At 35.7% G+C, this 20057-nt stretch overlaps 1 protein-coding gene across 1 annotated transcript in view; it reads left to right on the forward strand.

Annotated features, from left to right (window-relative positions):
- Nucleotides 1-17199, forward strand: part of TLR3 (toll like receptor 3) — a 76795-nt gene extending 59596 nt beyond the window's left edge. Inside the window, 2 exon segments of the mRNA XM_053703893.1 lie at nt 13511-15342; nt 16758-17199. Coding sequence (XP_053559868.1) covers nt 13511-15342; nt 16758-16986 — 2061 coding nt within the window. The 3' untranslated portion in view covers nt 16987-17199.
- Nucleotides 17200-20057: the final 2858 nt, after the last annotated feature.

A 20057-nucleotide genomic window follows, 5' to 3' on the forward strand; every position in this document is an offset into this window, starting at 1 on the left:
GAAGCAATACTGACCAATTTGATGGAATTTACTTAAAACATAGGATGGCTAGAAAGACAGAAAGTGTTACAAAGGTCTGAATGGAGGAGGAGGAGGGGGTGTCGTAAAAAATCATTATGGGTGTTTAGGAGACAGAGGCAGACAGTGTCAGTTAAGGATAACAGACAGGGGAGATATATGGTTATACACAAAGCATATACTGATATAAAGTTATATATCAACATAGAATCAATATGTAAAACAATGTGAAATTATGTATACAGGGGAATAAAGGATAGTCAAAAAAGGAGAAAGGAAAGAAAGAAAAAAAGGGGGAATAATAATAATGACAAAAGTGTGGACATAGGCTTACCTGCGTTCCTATGCATAGAGAGTGTGGAATATACAATGTAATTGACTACAGTATATGAAAGTACATTACAAAAATTTTGATAATGGGTTAAGAAACCAGAGTCCACATTTAGTCCAGAATTTAGCAAGTTGAAGTTTGAAATGAAAATGATAATGCACAGTACTGTAATCAGAAAGGTAATATCTGTTATTTTAAATAAATATAGACTATTATTTGCATTTTAGATCACAAAAAAAACAACAACCAAAGACATGAGTCTTATTCATTATTCATGAGTCAGCACTAATTAGCTAAATGCAAGTCTTTAAACAGCACTGAGATAAGGAGGCAGTCTGCAGAGGTTTAGATACAAGGTAATCACAGAGGTAAAAAGTGTTGGTTATGCAAAACTGGGGAATGGGTAAGAAAGGGGATTATCTTTTTTTTTATTTGGAGTATACTGTCCCTTTAAAAGTATATGAAGGATTCTCTATCTCCTCCCCCTCCCATACAGTCTCTCCTTCTATAATACCATTTTTAGAATTCACAAAAATTCCGTAACTTTTAACTGTGCCACTTATGTTAGACTTCAGTTGTATAGACTGGGCCTGTCCCTTATAGACCAATGTGTCCTCTAAAGTTTCATATTTCCCTGTAAAACTTATTATTATTTGTGTTGGAAAATGGCAATAATTCTGTATAGATACTGAAATATGTTGGTGGTATCATCAATTTTCACTTCCATTTTCCTGACAAAACAATTTCATTGCAGAGACAAATATCAGATATTTTCTTGGGATTCTATAAACCATGTTGGAATAGTACCTCTTGTGGAACAAAGACATGTTTTTCTATTAAATTTGTATATGTAGAACAGGACCACCCAAAAAAAAGTATTTCATGATTTAGGTAGAACATACAATTTTAAACAATTTTTCACTTTACTTCTATTATCCCTTTGAGTGCTAAGCACTTTCCCACCTGGGTGCTAAGATTTTTTAAAGTTATTTTTTTTGTAACAATTTTTTTTAACTTTTATTTTTCTTCAGACCCCCAAGACTTACACTGTTGCAGAGGTTAGACGATTACCTTTCCAATGGTGGGTCTTGGGGGTCTGCAGCGGCTTAGATGCCGGAGATACAGGCTTCTAAGCAGCATGCCCCCTGCTCCTATACTTAACATTGTTAAAGTGAAGGTAAAGTTTTCCTGTTTTCTAAGCTTTATTATATTTTGCATATGCTATATAGTACGATCACTATTTTTTTTTTAAACTATTTCAATATATATGATTGTATTATAAAGTATTTTTATCTACTCACGCTTCCATTATTATCTCCTCCCTCCATGAATTTCCTGATTTTTTTCAGTCTAATACGTACAGAGCGGTCCCACCCGCTCTATACGTAATTCAAAAGTGCGTTCTCGCTTCCAGGGCAATTTGCGCATGCGCACACTTTTCAGTCTAATACGTACAGAGCGGTCCCACCCGCTCTATACGTAATTCAAAAGCGCGTTCTCGCTTCCAGGGCAATTTGCGCATGCGCACACTTAGCCCTATGTTCTATTTGCGCCTGCGTGAATGCGAAACTGGAGCGAGCCCGCCATGGAATGGAGATAAAGTAAACCAAACGCATGCGCAGAAGGACAAGAACTGTTGTTACGTCAAATGACGGCCGCCTAACGGCCAGACTTACTATTGGATGATGCCCACACGTGACCGGACAGATAAAAAAAGACAAAAATTAAAACGGGTTGTTTGTGAAACGAAACGATCTAGAAAGAAATAAGTTGATAACTCTGTTAATATATAAAATTGAAAAAAATCATGAATTAAAGTACTATTTATTTTATTTGTATTAACGTTTACTATAATCGAATCCTGCTAAGTTTACCTTCATTTTAAGTATAAATAAAGTTTCGCGGTGACGTCATCACGTTATTGTGCGTAACGTCACCACGCAAAACGGGAAGCCCCAGTGATGCCTGTCACTCTACAGGCATGATCGCCAGGGTAGGAGCTGGTTGGAGCCCCCAGATCTCCCTCAAGGTGGGAGAGTGCTAGTGACGGCTCTGAGCCGTCATTAGCACCAGAGTGGGAAACTCTGTGACGGCTCAGAGCCGTCATTAGCACTCAAGGGGTTATCAAATTTTCTTCATTCTCTTGGTATCATTTGCTGAAGGAGCAGTAATGCACTACTGGTTTCTAACAGAACACAATCGGTATATATATGCAGCCAGCAAACATCAGCTAGAACCTAGGTTCTTTGCTGCTCCAAAGCTTTCCTAGATAAACCTTTCAGCAAAGGATAACAAGAGAATGAGGCCTATATATCAAAGGTCTTGCGGACCTGATCCGACAGTGCGGATCAGCTCCGTAAGACCTCGCTGAATGCGGAGAGCAATACGCTCTCCGTATTCAGCATTGCACCAGCAGCTCTTCTGTACTTCTGTAATCTGCTTTATTCAAGCTAATCCTTAGTACATCTTTTATTACTATATATTATATATTGTATCTAATATAGATCATTATTGGGAACACTTACTAACAACTTAAACGAATATACAGTATATACACACGTTTATCTTCCCATTGGGACTATATGCTAAAATTCCCCTTTTTATTAAAAGCATATTTATATTTCCCTAAACTTATACAACCTAGTCACAAACTTTTCTAGTGTGGTTATTTCTTTTCCTATCCCTAGCCTATAGCGCCAGTACTTAAATTCTTTTTTTGTATCTTAGACTTGTCTATCTAGGCCTAGGGACTTATTTGAGGAAGTTCCCTTGTACTTGATGATAGGGAAGTCTATAGCGCTAGCTCTACCCACTTCTCATACTCACATTTATTGAGATTTCCGAAAACATTACAATAAAGGAAACGTTGACATTATACATTTCTAAAATCTTGAACATGTTGTCATTGACTAGTTTGTATAACATATATGGGAGGGAAATTTTGTTCATACCCCTCGCGTTGAGAGTGTGTTTGGTGGAATGTAGTTCCTGAACTAGTTCTTAAGTCCTTTCAGTACAATCATCATGGTAGGTAACTCAAACTTGGAAATGATCATCAGATAATGCTAAATAGCTGCTTAAAACCAACATCCTTAGCGTTAACAATTGCATTTCAAATAACAATAATTTGTTGTAACGTGAAGTATTTAGGAACATCTAAATTGAATGCATCCACATAAGGAGTGGAAGAAAGAGACAGAAAATAAGTTTATAGTGAAGAGGGGGAGAAGATAAGTTGTTTAGGACATATTAGGAGGGGGAAATAAATAGATAAGTTACTGGGGGATTGGGCCATGAAGAGGTGGACCCAGCACCTGATAAGGATTGTCGGAGGAACATTATACAAACTATTATTTTTCTGATTTTTCTAATTAATTCGTTGTGTTGGCTTTCCAGAGGGTAAGCATGTACTCATGTATTTCTATTCTATCATCTTGCATGTAGTAAAATCTTTAGAGTAGCAAAATTCAGTCTGTTTGGTGTATCCATTCAGCTTGTGTGGGAATATTAATTGATTTCCAATGCTTAGGGATTAGGGATTTAGCACCAATAAGCATGAGAAATAGAAGATGTTTCTTGGGTTTATCTGTTATCTTAGGGAGGTTATGGAAGAGTAAGAGGTTGGGTGATCTAGTTAAAGTGATGATTAGTTTTGAATCTATTGCATCTAGTACTGTTCTCCAGTAGGGTTCTATTACTTTACACTCCCACCAAATGTGGAGGAATGAGCCTTGTTCACCACATCCTCTCCAACATCTCCCATCCGTTTGATTATATATCTTCCTAATTTTATCTGGGGTCAAGTACCACCTAGAAAGGAACATGTAATTAGATTCTAGTACTCTAGCTGAGACTGAAACCTTGGCATGGTTGAGGAAAATCCTTTCCCAGTTCCATCACTAGGTGCTTGAGGGAGTTCTCTATTCCAGTATCTAGTGTAGCTAGGAGGAGGTGCTTCTTTGTAAGTCATTAACATGCAATATATGATGGAGATCAAATGTCTTGATGTTTGCATTAGTGAGCAGAGAGATTCAAAAAGCATTAGGGGCCTAGTTAGCAGTTGGACTTTTTTGTTTGTTTGAACATAATGTTGTAGTTGCATGTGGTAATACCACGTAAGATCAACTCCTATTGTTTCTAGTTCTGGCCTCTGCTTGATTTGTTTGTTTGTTATTATTCTATGAAAAGCCGTTTGTGTGATCTGTGTCTCGTCAATGTCTATTTCTTGTGCCCTTGTGAACGGGATATCTGGGTTTTCTATATATGAAGTGAGAGGGGATGGGTTTGAGGATATATGAGGGTTGTCCTGGAGAGTTTTATCCCATTGTGCAAAAAATTCATGCAGAAGAGGATATTTGTATATTGTCCCAGATCGGGACTTAGTTGAGATCCATCCTAGAGAACCCAGGTTTTGCGTTTGGAGAATTATTTTGCCTATTTGGACCCATGTTTATTTTTGGAGTTGTTGCACCACTCTACTCGGTGTTGGTGATTAATGGCCTTTTGATAAATAGAGTGTGCATTTCTCAATTTGTGGCCTAATTCCTTTCCATATAAACTCCTCTATATTTCTCTGTATTGTAAATAGAATTTGGGTAGTAAGATTTGGAGGGTCTGTAAGTAATAAAGAGTCTGTCAAAGGGGTAAGACAAACTCCTAGGTATTTAAGTGTATGTGTCTTAATTCGCATAGGGCCTTTCAGGCAGAGTTCACATAGTTATGCCTGAGGAAGATTTATATTCAGGATCTCAGATTTGTTCTGATTTAGATAAAAGTTTGACAATTTACTATATTCCTCAAACTCTCGCAGTATTTCTGGTAGTAATATAAATGGGCGGGATATGGACAAAAAAACATTGTCAGCATATAATGACAATTTGTGTTCTTGATCTCCTATTCTAATTTATGATATAAATGCATTTTCCCTAATCTTCTGAGCTAATATTTCTATTGTGAGTGCAAATAGTAGTGGGGAAAGTGGGCACCCCTGTTGTGTCCCGTTAGATATGCTAAAAGGGTCTGATAGAATATTGTTTATTTTCACATGTGCCGACGGTTTTGTATACAAAGAGAAGACCTTATGTATAAAATGATGTCCAAATTTCATCTTTGACAGGACAGCTCTCAGAAAGCTCCAGCTGACCCTGTCAAAGGCTTTTTCTGCATCAGTGGAAACTAATATCATCTATATTTTGTTATTCTGAGCATAATTCACCAATAGGGAAGCTTTTATAGTATTCTCTCTGGCCTCTCGGCTGGGTACAAAACCCACTTGTTCTGGTGCAATTAATTTCAGAAGGAATTTCTTTAATCTGGTGGCTAGGATCTTTGCAAGCATTTTTATATCAACATTGAAAAACATTAAACTGATATATATATATATATATATATATATATATTGTCTGGGCATATTTCAGTTTTTTTTCCCCTCCACCCGGACGCCCATGACTTAGACAATATAAATATTCACATTCATGGTGCTACGCTATTGCATATTATCGATATTGCATTTACATTTTTTAAGGAAAATCCAATAGCAAAATGAACATTTGTTTTGTATGTATATCTGGCCATATAAATGTGGCTGAATATACCCGCATTAAACAAACTAATCTGTACTGCAGACTTAAACCATTTTCAATTAAACAATTAGAATGCTATCATCAGCTTTATTTCAGTTTGACATGCCTGGACTAGAGGATAACTTGTGTCTTGATTCAAGATAATACAGATAATACAGATACCAGAATAGATTTTTCACATACCATACTGTACATATCTTAAACTTTATATCACTTCTTTTTTATTTCTTTGTTTGGCATGATTGATTAGGGAAGCAATGTTGCTGGCTGATGGCTGTCACATGGGTGGGTTTTGGGTTGGGTTTTTAAAGGGGGTCTTTGAGTATAGGCATAACTGTGTTTTTTATTTTCGGTAGTGTTGTTTTTTTCTGTAATGTTAGGTTTTATTATTTTTTGTTAATTTAGTATTTGTTATTTTTAATATACTTAGAAGTAGAATTAGAATGTATTTTGATGTTTAGGATTGTTATTAGCATTTATTATATATATATATATATATATATATATATATATACAGGGAGTGCAGAATTATTAGGCAAGTTGTATTTTTGAGGATTAATTGTATTATTGAAGAACAACCATGTTCTCAATGAACCCAAAAAACTCATTAATATCAAAGCTGAATATTTTTGGAAGTAGTTTTTAGTTTGTTTTTAATTTTAGCTATTTTAGGGGGATATCTGTGTGTGCAGGTGACTATTACTGTGCATAATTATTAGGCAACTTAACAAAAAACAAATATATACCCATTTCAATTATTTATTTTTACCAGTGAAACCAATATAACATCTCAACTTTCACAAATATACATTTCTGACATTCAAAAACAAAACAAAAACAAATCAGTGATCAATATAGCCACCTTTCTTTGCAAGGACACTCAAAAGCCTGCCATCCATGGATTCTGTCAGTGTTTTGATCTGTTCACCATCAACATTGCGTGCAGCAGCAACCACAGTCTCCCAGACACTGTTCAGAGAGGTGTACTGTTTTCCCTCCTTGTAAATCTCACATTTGATGATGACCACAGGTTCTCAATGGGGTTCAGGTCAGGTGAACAAGGAGGCCATGTCATTAGATTTTCTTCTTTTATACCCTTTCTTGCCAGCCACGCTGTGGAGTACTTGGACGCGTGTGATGGAGCATTGTCCTGCATGAAAATCATGTTTTTCTTGAAGGATGCAGACTTCTTCCTGTACCACTGCTTAAAGAAGGTGTCTTCCAGAAACTGGCAGAAGGACTGGGAGTTGAGCTTGACTCCATCCTCAACCCGAAAAGGCCCCACAAGCTCATCTTTGATGATACCAGCCCAAACCAGTACTCCACCTCCACCTTGCTGGCGTCTGAGTCGGACTGGAGCTCTCTGCCCTTTACCAATCCAGCCACGGGCCCATCCATCTGGCCCATCAAGACTCACTCTCATTTCATCAGTCCATAAAACCTTAGAAAAATCAGTCTTGGATATTTCTTGGCCCAGTCTTGACGTTTCAGCTTGTGTGTCTTGTTCAGTGGTGGTCGTCTTTCAGCCTTTCTTACCTTGGCCATGTCTCTGAGTATTGCACACCTTGTGCTTTTGGGCACTCCAGTGATGTTGCAGCTCTGAAATATGGCCAAACTGGTGGCAAGTGGCATCTTGGCAGCTGCACGCTTGACTTTTCTCAGTTCATGGGCAGTTATTTTGCGCCTTGGTTTTTCCACACGCTTCTTGCGACCCTGTTGACTATTTTGAATGAAACGCTTGATTGTTCGATGATCACGCTTCAGAAGCTTTGCAATTTTAAGAGTGCTGCATCCCTCTGCAAGATATCTCACTATTTTTTACTTTTCTGAGCCTGTCAAGTCCTTCTTTTGACCCATTTTGCCAAAGGAAAGGAAGTTGCCTAATAATTATGCACACCTGATATAGGGTGTTGATTTCATTAGACCACACCCCTTCTCATTACAGAGATGCACATCACCTAATATGCTTAATTGGTAGTAGGCTTTCGAGCCTATACAGCTTGGAGTAAGACAACATGCATAAAGAGGATGATGTGGTCAAAATACTCATTTGCCTAATAATTCTGCACTCCCTGTATATATATATATATATATATATATATATATATATATATACAGGGAGTGCAGAATTATTAGGCAAATGAGTATTTTGACCACATCATCCTCTTTATGCATGTTGTCTTACTCCAAGCTGTATAGGCTCGAAAGCCTACTACCAATTAAGCATATTAGGTGATGTGCATCTCTGTAATGAGAAGGGGTGTGGTCTAATGACATCAACACCCTATATCAGGTGTGCATAATTATTAGGCAACTTCCTTTCCTTTGGCAAAATGGGTCAAAAGAAGGACTTGACAGGCTCAGAAAAGTCAAAAATAGTGAGATATCTTGCAGAGGGATGCAGCACTCTTAAAATTGCAAAGCTTCTGAAGCGTGATCATCGAACAATCAAGCGTTTCATTCAAAATAGTCAACAGGGTCGCAAGAAGCGTGTGGAAAAACCAAGGCGCAAAATAACTGCCCATGAACTGAGAAAAGTCAAGCGTGCAGCTGCCAAGATGCCACTTGCCACCAGTTTGGCCATATTTCAGAGCTGCAACATCACTGGAGTGCCCAAAAGCACAAGGTGTGCAATACTCAGAGACATGGCCAAGGTAAGAAAGGCTGAAAGACGACCACCACTGAACAAGACACACAAGCTGAAACGTCAAGACTGGGCCAAGAAATATCTCAAGACTGATTTTTCTAAGGTTTTATGGACTGATGAAATGAGAGTGAGTCTTGATGGGCCAGATGGATGGGCCCGTGGCTGGATTGGTAAAGGGCAGAGAGCTCCAGTCCGACTCAGATGCCAGCAAGGTGGAGGTGGAGTACTGGTTTGGGCTGGTATCATCAAAGATGAGCTTGTGGGGCCTTTTCGGGTTGAGGATGGAGTCAAGCTCAACTCCCAGTCCTACTGCCAGTTTCTGGAAGACACCTTCTTCAAGCAGTGGTACAGGAAGAAGTCTGCATCCTTCAAGAAAAACATGATTTTCATGCAGGACAATGCTCCATCACACGCGTCCAAGTACTCCACAGCGTGGCTGGCAAGAAAGGGTATAAAAGAAGAAAATCTAATGACATGGCCTCCTTGTTCACCTGATCTGAACCCCATTGAGAACCTGTGGTCCATCATCAAATGTGAGATTTACAAGGAGGGAAAACAGTACACCTATCTGAACAGTGTCTGGGAGGCTGTGGTTGCTGCTGCACGCAATGTTGATGGTGAACAGATCAAAACACTGACAGAATCCATGGATGGCAGGCTTTTGAGTGTCCTTGCAAAGAAAGGTGGCTATATAGGTCACTGATTTGTTTTTGTTTTGTTTTTGAATGTCAGAAATGTATATTTGTGAATGTTGAGATGTTATATTGGTTTCACTGGTAAAAATAAATAATTGAAATGGGTATATATTTGTTTTTTGTTAAGTTGCCTAATAATTATGCACAGCAATAGTCACCTGCACACACAGATATCCCCCTAAAATAGCTAAAACTAAAAACAAACTAAAAACTACTTCCAAAAATATTCAGCTTTGATATTAACGAGTTTTTTGGGTTCATTGAGAACATGGTTGTTGTTCAATAATAAAATTAATCCTCAAAAATACAACTTGCCTAATAATTCTGCACTCCCTGTATATATATATATATATATATATATATATATATATATATATATATATATATATATATTTGGCACTACATTATTTTGTTACTGCATATGTTTAAATTGTTTTTGCATCACTAAAGTGACTTGACAATTCAATATAAGGTTGCATAATACAATGTAATTGTTATCAAATGTGCATTGAAATGTCAAAATTTTGTTATAGCAGAATTTATTCTGATGCTTTATGGTAAATATTAAAATAAATATTAAAATAAATTATCACATTGTTCAAGGTTTGGCAGATCAGTGGTTTTAAAATGTATTTCAAAACTAAGTGCTGGTGTTCTGTAATATTTGCCTACTGTGTTACGTTTTTTTTACCTACGTAACGCGAACGGCCAGATAGAGCACTTTCATATCAGACATTTTTGTTTCAAATGGAGGCTGATATAAAAATATTGATCGGATGGTTATATTTGGCTGTTTTGAGTGCAGATCTCGCTCAAACATAAAACATTAAAACATAATTAAAAAATAGTATGTTTGTGATGATAGCATTACTTTTATAAATGTAGTTTTTCAGGGTACAGATATGTTTCGATTATTTTTTGTTACATAGCCTGAAAAATACATTTATTCAATTAACGCTATTGTTACAAGCTAATACCATACACAATATTTTGTCTTTATGTTTTAATTATTTAAGTTTCAGCGAGATCTGCACTGAAAATAGCCAAATATAACAAGTTCCGAAAATTATACAGAATCTGATCACTATTTTAACATCAGCCTCCTTTTGAAACAAATATGGCGGATATAAAAGTTCTCTATCTAAATATAGGCTTGGCCGTACGCGTTACGTAGGTAGGACAACGTAACAAGGTAGGGAAATATTACAGAACACCGGCAAAGTTTTTGAGAAAAGAAAGGTTTAATGGCATAAATATATATAGAGAGAAGGGTAAGAGGTGATATGATAGAAACGTTTAAGTATATTTAAAGGACAGTAAGTATATTTAAAGGACAGTAAAGTCAAAATTAACCTTACATTGATTGCATAGATCATGACATTTTAAACAACATTCCTATTTACTTTTATTATCAATTTTGTTTAGTTCTCTTGGTATCCTTCATTAAATTGTAATCCTAGGTTAGATTAGGAGCATGCACGTGTCTTTAGCCATCTTGCAGCAGTGTTTGCAACAATATTTATAGTAATGTTAGACATAGTTGCAAACGCTGCTGTCATAGACTTTAAATAACATGTGGACAGTCCTAAACTACTATCAGCCTTCCTGGATTTACTCCTCAACAAAGGATACCAAAGGAACAAAGAAAAGTTTATAGTAAATTGGAAAGTTGTAAAAGATCGCATGCTGTATCTTTAGAATCCCTATAAGGGGCTTAATAAAGTCGAGGCTGTAAGTATTTTTTTTTTGAAGGGTAGCAGGTTCAAGAGTGATTTGTGGAAAAATCTTTGTGCGCATGCAGGTTAGTGCGCTTATTGCAAGTTGAAAGTAAAAGTTTTGCGCGCAAGCGAAACCCGACGTGTGCTAACTTCAGGACTAAAGATACCACGACTACAGTAACTTTTTCCCTCATAGAATTCAATTGAGAGCGTAGAAGAAAAAAACTAACACCCGACTGTAGTTATTAATCTTTCACATAAAGGAAAAAGTTATTTTTATTTTAAATACATATTTCTATATATATCAATATATCTCTCTATACCTGTATAGATATATAGGTATAGCTATACATTTTAAATTAACATTATCAGATATGTATGTGTTCATATATAATTAATAATAAAATTACATTTTTTTTCTATGTGAAGAACATAGGAATGTAAAATATGCTTTATATGCTTCGGGTGGTGTGCTTTAGCTCTAACATGGCATTGGGTTAGCGCACATAAAGAATTAATTATCTTAAGGTGTGTTATTGACATATTAAATATTGATACAATATTAATAATTATTATAAATACATTAAAATATACATATATATTCTATGTTTTTTTAGGATATTTTTATACAGCTATAATAATTATTTACATTAATTATTAATATTTTTGAATATTTTATATTAAATACCTAACGTACCTTAAGATAACTCATGTCGTGTTAGAGCACATGTGGTATACTTCTGTCAAGTTTATGTGCACAAACCTGAGAGGAGTACACAAATTCATGTGTGCTGACCCGACATGAGTTATCTTAAGGTGTGTTATGTACTTATTAATTATAAAATATTCAAAAATATTAAAAATTAATGGAAATAATTATAGAGGTACTAAAATATTCTAAATAATCCATTATATATATATATATAGGAGGTAGGTTAAGTGCACTCACACTAACTGCATTCAAATGCCAGGGTGCTAAGAAGCAGGTAGATAGTAGATGTGAAACAAAGCACTGCAAATAAAACTCAAGTTTAAATATATTTCAAGACCATTGAGTGCTTTGTTCCCCATCCACTATATATATATTACAGTATCTACAATACTTATTAATAATAATTTTTTATTTTTTAATATTTAATATTTCCATAACGCTCCTATTCCGAGACCACGTTAGACCTAAAGCGCAGAACCCAAAGTGTGTTACACATATTTTACATTCCAATGTTCTTCACCTAGAATACAATGTAATTTATATAATTAAATATATATATATATATATATATATATGTCAAACAAGTAGAATCCTGTGATAGAGTCAAAGGAAGCTAAGGGTCTATAAGCGCTCCAGACAGGGACAATAGAAAGAAATCCCTAATAAGTATAAGTAATAGAATATTATTTCTATAAATGCCAATAGCTGCTGCTATACCTAAAAGCAAAGGGGGCCTCTCTAAATTCCCCCTTCTAAAATTAAAAATAAAAAAAAAGGGAAAGGTAAGCGCTGCAAAGCATAAAATGTAAAAAGTCTAATGCAAGATAAAAAAATCAGATAAAAACAACGAAAAAAGTTCAAATAATCATAAAAACAAAAATGAAAAAAGTCCATAAACACATAGATAAAATAATAAATCAGGAGCAAAGTGATGAATGTTCCAAATGTTCCCAGGAAATCTTCAAATACAGTTCCCCCAAGGATGTAAACTTACTTGAAGAACCCTCAATCCATATGAGGTAAGTAATGACGTAATCAGCATCCAATCCCTCTGATTTCAGCAAGCCACTGCTTTCAGATGCAAGTCTCCAATAACTCCTGAAGTATCCGTAGTTAGAAACTTTCAGACCACCTCTCCTCCAAATAAAGCTTCACAGATGTGCAGATCCGTGTGTTCTAGGGCAGGATCAGCTTGTCTGTAGCCTGAAATAATATCCCTATCACTATATACCGTATATATGTGATCATGTTAATGTAAAATATCTATATATATATCTATACCTATATATCAATATGAATAGTTATATAGGTATAGGTATATACATATATATATATATATATATATATATATATATATATATATATATATAAATATTTATTTAAATAAAAATAAAATTTTCCTTTATGTGAAGAACATTGGAATGTGACGCCTGTCGGATTAGTGTGTGAGCGATGTGTTAGGTTTTTCTCCTGCACTCTCCATTGAAGCCTATGGGGAGAAAAAGTTAGTAAGGTCGCGTTATCCGAGATTCTGAAATTAGTATGCTTTGGGTTTTGCTTTGGATAAAAGTTTTATGCAAAAAGAGTGCTACTGCTCCATTTGGAATGTAGCCCATAATAAGCTAGGATTAGTAACGCAAAAATAACATGCTTCAAGAATAAACTTTTTTTTATTTAAATTGTCCATTTAATTTAATTTTGTCTTTTAAAAATAACTCAGAATTTCAAAATTGTACAGTTAAACTCTTTGAATATTATTATATAATTTATTTCTGTTTTATTGTATAACTATTATTTTTATTTTTAGGTTTCCAAAGAGTGTTTTCACAGTTTAATAACTCTCCATACACTGGTGATGGACAATATGCAACTTGGAGCAAACCTGGTGGAACTCGTTTGCACAGCTTTAGCAGGAACTGGAATACAAGCTGTTTCATTAAATAATGTACAACTAACACATATATATAACACTACATTTACAGGATTAGAACATAGAAATCTGACTACATTAAATATTTCCCAAAATAGTTTATCACATATTGATGACAAATCGTTTGCTCCACTCCATCAATTAGAGTATCTAAACATGGAAAATAATCAAGTTTCTCAGCTGACGCCTAATACCTTTTATGGTTTGTCGAACCTAACGTATCTCAATTTAAGAAAGTTTTTCATCAAATCAAAAGTTTCTATTAATGACCTTTCATTCCAGTGGCTAAATAATGTGGAACATCTGAACATGGAAGAAAATAAAATATCTGACCTTACAGAGAACACTTTTACTGGTCTAACAAGCTTAAAAATGTTAAATTTAAGTGACTGCTCTATAAACCTGCAGAGAATTACCAATAAGACATTTTCATCTCTTTCCAAATCACCATTGTTAGTACTGGATTTGACAAAAACAGGAATAGTCATATTAGAAAGTGGAGCATTTTCTTCCCTGAGTAACCTTAAGGTTCTTGACTTAGGTTTAAACAAGATAAACCAGGAATTATATGGCCAGGAATTTCAGGGTCTTAAAAATATTGAGATTCTTTATCTTTCCTTCAACAATCGGTTGACCCTAAGAAGCAACTCCTTTACTTATGTTTCAAGTCTTAAACGATTGTATTTGCGGAAAACAGCATTGACATTCACAGATCTAAACCCTTCTCCTTTTAAAGGTCTACACAATTTAACACTGTTGGATCTCAGCAACAATAACATTGCTAACATAGAGGACAATATATTTGAAGGTTTGGACAGCCTTAAAATTCTTAATCTTCAGCACAACAATTTGGCTCGGTTGTGGAAACACGCAAATCCAGGTGGTCCTGTTTTGTTCTTGAAAGGATTATACAGTTTGGAGATACTTGGGTTGGTGTCCAATGGTTTTGATGAGATACCTGATTCAGCTTTCAATGGTCTGCCTAATCTATCTATTTTGGATCTAGGGGAAAATAATGTAAACATAATACCAGTGTCTCTGTTTGATGATCAGAGATCGCTTTCTATACTAGATCTTCATAAAAATCTCATAACAGCAGTTGAAAAAGAAGTATTTAAAAATGTTTTCAAAACTTTAACAAACTTGAGCATGGGTGGAAATCCCTTTGACTGCACATGTGATAGCATAGCTTGGTTTGCAGACTGGCTTAATAAAACAAATGTAACTATAACAGGCCATACTTCTCAATATAAATGCAACACACCTCCACGATACCATGGTATTTATGTGGAATATTTTGATGCATCTTCCTGTAAAGACAATAGTCCTTATATATTGTTCATACTTTCTTTCAGTTTTCTTATTACTTTTCTGTCTTTAGTAGTGTTAATACACTTCCAAGGGTGGAGATTTGAATTTTACTGGAATGTTTCTGTGAACAGGATACTTGGTTTCAGAGAAGTTGATTACAGAACTGAAGACTTTGATTATGATGCTTATATAATTCACGCTAAAGATGACCTTGACTGGGTTGAAAATAATTTGATACCATTTGAAGAAGATGAGCCTAAATTACAATTTTGCATTGAGGAAAGGGACTTTGAAGCAGGAATATCTCAACTTGGTGCAATAGTTAAGAGTATGAAAAGAAGTCGAAAAATCATATTTGTTATAACTAATTTGTTTTTAAAAGATCCTTGGTGTAAGAGGTAAGCAATTTGTGTTAAAAACTCTTAGCTTATTGGCTTGAATTTAAAAAAAGAAATTAATTTGTTTATAGTTATTTAAAAATGTTGTAAATCTATATTGCAGACACACATTTATACACATATTTTTTTTATATCACTAAAGATGTATATTACAAATAGTTTCTGAGACTAAGGGCTGAATCACTATTCAACCACTCTTAATAGGCTATATAACAGCAACCCTCTCACTAAAATCTTTATACAAACAAAAAAATAATAAGTAACCAAACTCCATATAAGCAAGTCACAAGAAATACAACAAGAATGCAAGATTTGTTTGCAGTCTGGCACAAAATTAACATACAAGGTAACATTTAACATTTGTTAAATACATTAACACCTTGTTTGTTGCAGTTGACTTTTAATAGCCTAACTCTCCTCACCACCTGCCTTATGTGTATGAGACAGTCCAGAAGGGTTATTGGAGTAGACAAGGGGCTTGCCACTGACATTTTGTAGTTAGCATGCACTTTTTTGCAGTTTCTTATCTGATAACCCCTGCTGATGCAGTTATGGACAGTTATGTGGCAGGTTTAGGTTTATGAAGTCTGTTTTGAAGCTGCAGATGTACATATGCTTTAAGGGCCCTGCATCCGTATTCAAGCTCAGAGAGTTGGTGGTGGTGTGCTGTGCCTGTGAACACTTGCCTTTTTGTTTTGTTTGGTGATGAATCCGTTATGCGGGAATAATACTCAAAGCCCAGAAACAGGTCAGAGGGTCAATATTAGGAATCAATCCAAATAAATCTCTCATCAATGGATATAGCTTCAAGAAAATGTAGTAGCAGGCCCAGGTCATATACCATAAAGAGAGTACATCAGCAAAGTACAGATAGGGGTAAGGCAATACCAGAGTCCAGTGAATTAGCCAGGGTCAAACACAGTGATCACTCAGTCCTTAATCCAAACATCACAACACAATGGATGAGGCAAAGAAAGAATCCAGGAAGATTAGCCAGGTTCAGGGATACAAATTCAGAGTGGTCAGTGTTCTTCACATAAAATGCTACCAGCAGGGTGACATTATGAAGTGGATAATTTGTAAAAAAAAAAAAAAAAAAACATTGATACAAAAATGATATAAGCTCATTTTACAAACAAAATTGATTATTTAAAGATACAGATTTCTGCATCAGAGAAAGGGCAGCAGGTTAGGAATCTTGACAAGACTTCTTTTGTATTATACAACCCACTGGTTTACTTTTCTTTCCCTTTAATAGATTACATAGTAATTCAAGAATTTAAAATAGGTTCTAAAAGTATAGAAAAATCGTTGAAGCATTTTGGAAAACACATTTGTTAAATTAAAAAATTAAATATTGGAATATGATAAAATGTATTAATACAAAGTGTTAAAATAATTTGTTTTTCCATAAGGTTTAAGATACAACATGCTGTCCAACAAGCTATTGAACAGAGTCGTGACTCCATCATACTTATCTTCCTTGAGGATATTCCAGATTATAAATTGCATTATACCATACATCTAAGAAGGGGAATGTTCCAGTCACATTGCATCTTGGATTGGCCAGCTCAAAAGGAAAGATTTAATGCTTTCCGTCAAAAACTAAAAATTGCTCTGGGATCTACTAACATCATAAGTTAATTTTGATTGACTAAAAAGTAGAATCTAACTTCTGTTAAATAGAGAACCACTATTGGTGTTCGATTCCTCTCAGACTTGCCTGGTGAGGGCATGAAACGGGCAGTCAGTTTGAGAGCCTACAGTTCCTGAAAAGGGAAACATAAACACATAATTAATTTTTCTGTTTCACTTCTTAAAAATATTAATAAACTGTTTTTTTTTATTTCTCTTTAATATGTATCTTTAATAATATTGTAATTGTTTAATTTTAGTTGCGTAAAAATATAAAAAAAAAAAAGATCAAGGAGCCAGATGATATGTGTTTATATACTTATTTATTTTTGCTGTTGTTTTTTAATTTTATATTTTGTAATAAAATTTACAAAACAGTTTGGGCTAAATTACAAGTGGAGCAATACATTTTTAGCACTGTTGAGCGCTAACTGTGCTCAAGGTAAATAGCACTCGTTTGTTTGCTATAGTATTACAAGTTGAAAGTAAAAATGTAGTGCGCGAGTGAAAGACCCAGGTGCGCTAGCATCTGGAAGTTTTATAATGCGACCGCATAAACTCCCTTTTGCTAGAAAATTCTATGGGGTGCTCTACAAAAAGCCTTTATTTTTCACTTGAGTGCAAACCGGAAGGTGCACCAGGCCAACTGCGCTAAAGCCAAAAGATGAGTTAGGAATACTTCAAATATTTATGTTCTTATTAGAAATTAAGGGTGTGCTGAGTTACTAAAGGAAGTATCCTTCTGTTTCTGTAAATTGCTGTCATTAGTTCTATCTGTCTTCCTTCTTAGCTGCATCTTGAAAAATAGAATCAGACAGGATGACATAAAGTCAGCTCAAAAGCAGAAGTTAAAGCAGATTGACATCTATCAGAGCCCCCAGCCCAAACAAAGTCATGGGGCCTCTTTGCCCCTCCCCAATCATGCTTACCCATCAGATATGCTCCCTCCACATTAACATGTTTGTATTATAAAACAGAAATTGTTTCCATAGCATTTCTGTTAAAATGCTTTTAGTGTTAATTAAATATATATATAAAAAAACTTGCATTTACACAAATACAACACATCTGTATGATCAGTAATTGCATTCATGAAAACACTATACCTCATACTAAAAACAAGAAGATAAACCTGTAGGAACAGATCAAGTGCCATTGTGAGTATCCATCTGTTTGGGCTTTTTTGCTTAGTCTGCACCCCCAGTACAGACGATATTGTTTTATGAGGCGCCTCTTCATCTGTTCCTACAGGTTTATCTTCATCCACGATCACTACAAGAGTGCTGCCGCCAACTATTGTATATCTCCACGACCATGTTCCTGTTACCATTTGCGCACCTCCTATAGAGGCACCGTGTCCTAAACCCATACCAAAAACAAAAAGCAAAATAAGAAAAAGGGATCATGTCCGCTGCACATTGATAAATGCCGACAGCATATGCTCTCTGCATTTATCATTGCACCAGAAGTTCTGGTGAACTGCTGGTGCAATGCCGCCCCCTGCAGATTCACGGGCAATCGGCTGCTAGCAGGGGGTGTCAATCTATGCTATGAGGCCTATTTATCAAGCCGTCAACCGCAAATACGCTGGAATTCCGCAGCGTAATTGTGGCGAGCTTGATTCCCCTTATTTATCAAAGCCTACAGACTGGCAAAAGTTGAAATTTGTGACGTAACATATGATCCGCCGGTCTCAGTCCGACACAGATCGATGCTTACGTCATTGCAGATGTTCTGAATGCAAATTCGGCACTATCTGACTACTTTTGCAAGTTATCAAATATCTACCAGGTACGATCGCCACTATTCCGCCCCAGCGTACCTGGTTTTCAATCCTGCAGGCGGCGGATGCCATAGGAGTCAATAGGAGTCTGAAAGCAGCGAAAGCTTATGTTCACTGCTGCCTGATATCCCATTGATTCCTATGGGAGAATAAAAGTAACGTTTACACCTAACACCCTAACATAAGCCCAGAGTCTAAACACCCCTAATCTGCCGCCCCTACACCACTTCCAACTACATTATACTTATTAACCCCTAATCTGCCGCCCCCTACACCGCCGCCACCTACATTATACTTATTAGCCACTAATCTGCCGCCCCCTACACCGCCGCCACCTACATTATACTTATTACCCCCTAATCTGCCGCCCCGACACCGCCGGCACCTACATTATACTTATTAACCCCTAATCTGCCACCCCCTACACCGCCGCCACCTACATTATACTTATTAACCCCTAATCTACCGCCCCAACACCGCCGACACCTACATAAAGTTATTAACCCCTATTCTGCCGCTCCCGGACCCCGCCGCCACCTACATAATGTTATTAACCCCTATCCCACCGCTCCCGGAGCCCAACGCAACTAAATAAATGTATTAACCCCTAAACCCCTAACCTCCCACATCACTAGCACTTACTTAACCTATTAACCCCTAAACCGCCAGCCCCCCACATTGCCATAAACTAAATTAACCTATTAACCCCTAAACCTAACAACCCGCTAACTTTATATTAAATATTAACTCATCCCTATCTTATAATAAATTAAAACTTACCTTTAGATTTAAATTAGACTATATTAAACTAATAATTAACCTACCCTAACTGTTATACTAAAATTACAATAAACTATATTAAACTATTAATTAACCTACCCTAACTGTTATACTAAAATTACATTAAACTATATTAAACTAATAATTAATCTACCCTAACTGTTATACTAAACTTACAATAAACTACAAATTAAATTAAATATATTACATATTTAAACACCTAACCCTACTCAAATAATTTAAATCTACAATAAAAAATTACAAAGTTACAAAAAACTAACAACTAAGTTACAAAAAAAAAAACACTAAGTTACACAAAATAAAAAATAAATTATCAAATATTTAAACTAATTACACCTAATCTAAGAGCCCTATGAAAATAAAAAAGCCCCCCATCGGCTTCGATGAGGACTTCTGACGCTTCGTTGAGGATGGATGTCGGCTCTTCAGAAACTGTAAGTGGATCTCCGGGGGTTAGTGTTAGGCTTTTTTAAGGGTTTATTGGGTGGGTTTTAAT

The sequence above is a fragment of the Bombina bombina genome, chromosome 2 (assembly GCF_027579735.1).
Source record: "Bombina bombina isolate aBomBom1 chromosome 2, aBomBom1.pri, whole genome shotgun sequence".
Classification (NCBI taxonomy): Eukaryota; Metazoa; Chordata; class Amphibia; order Anura; family Bombinatoridae; genus Bombina; species Bombina bombina.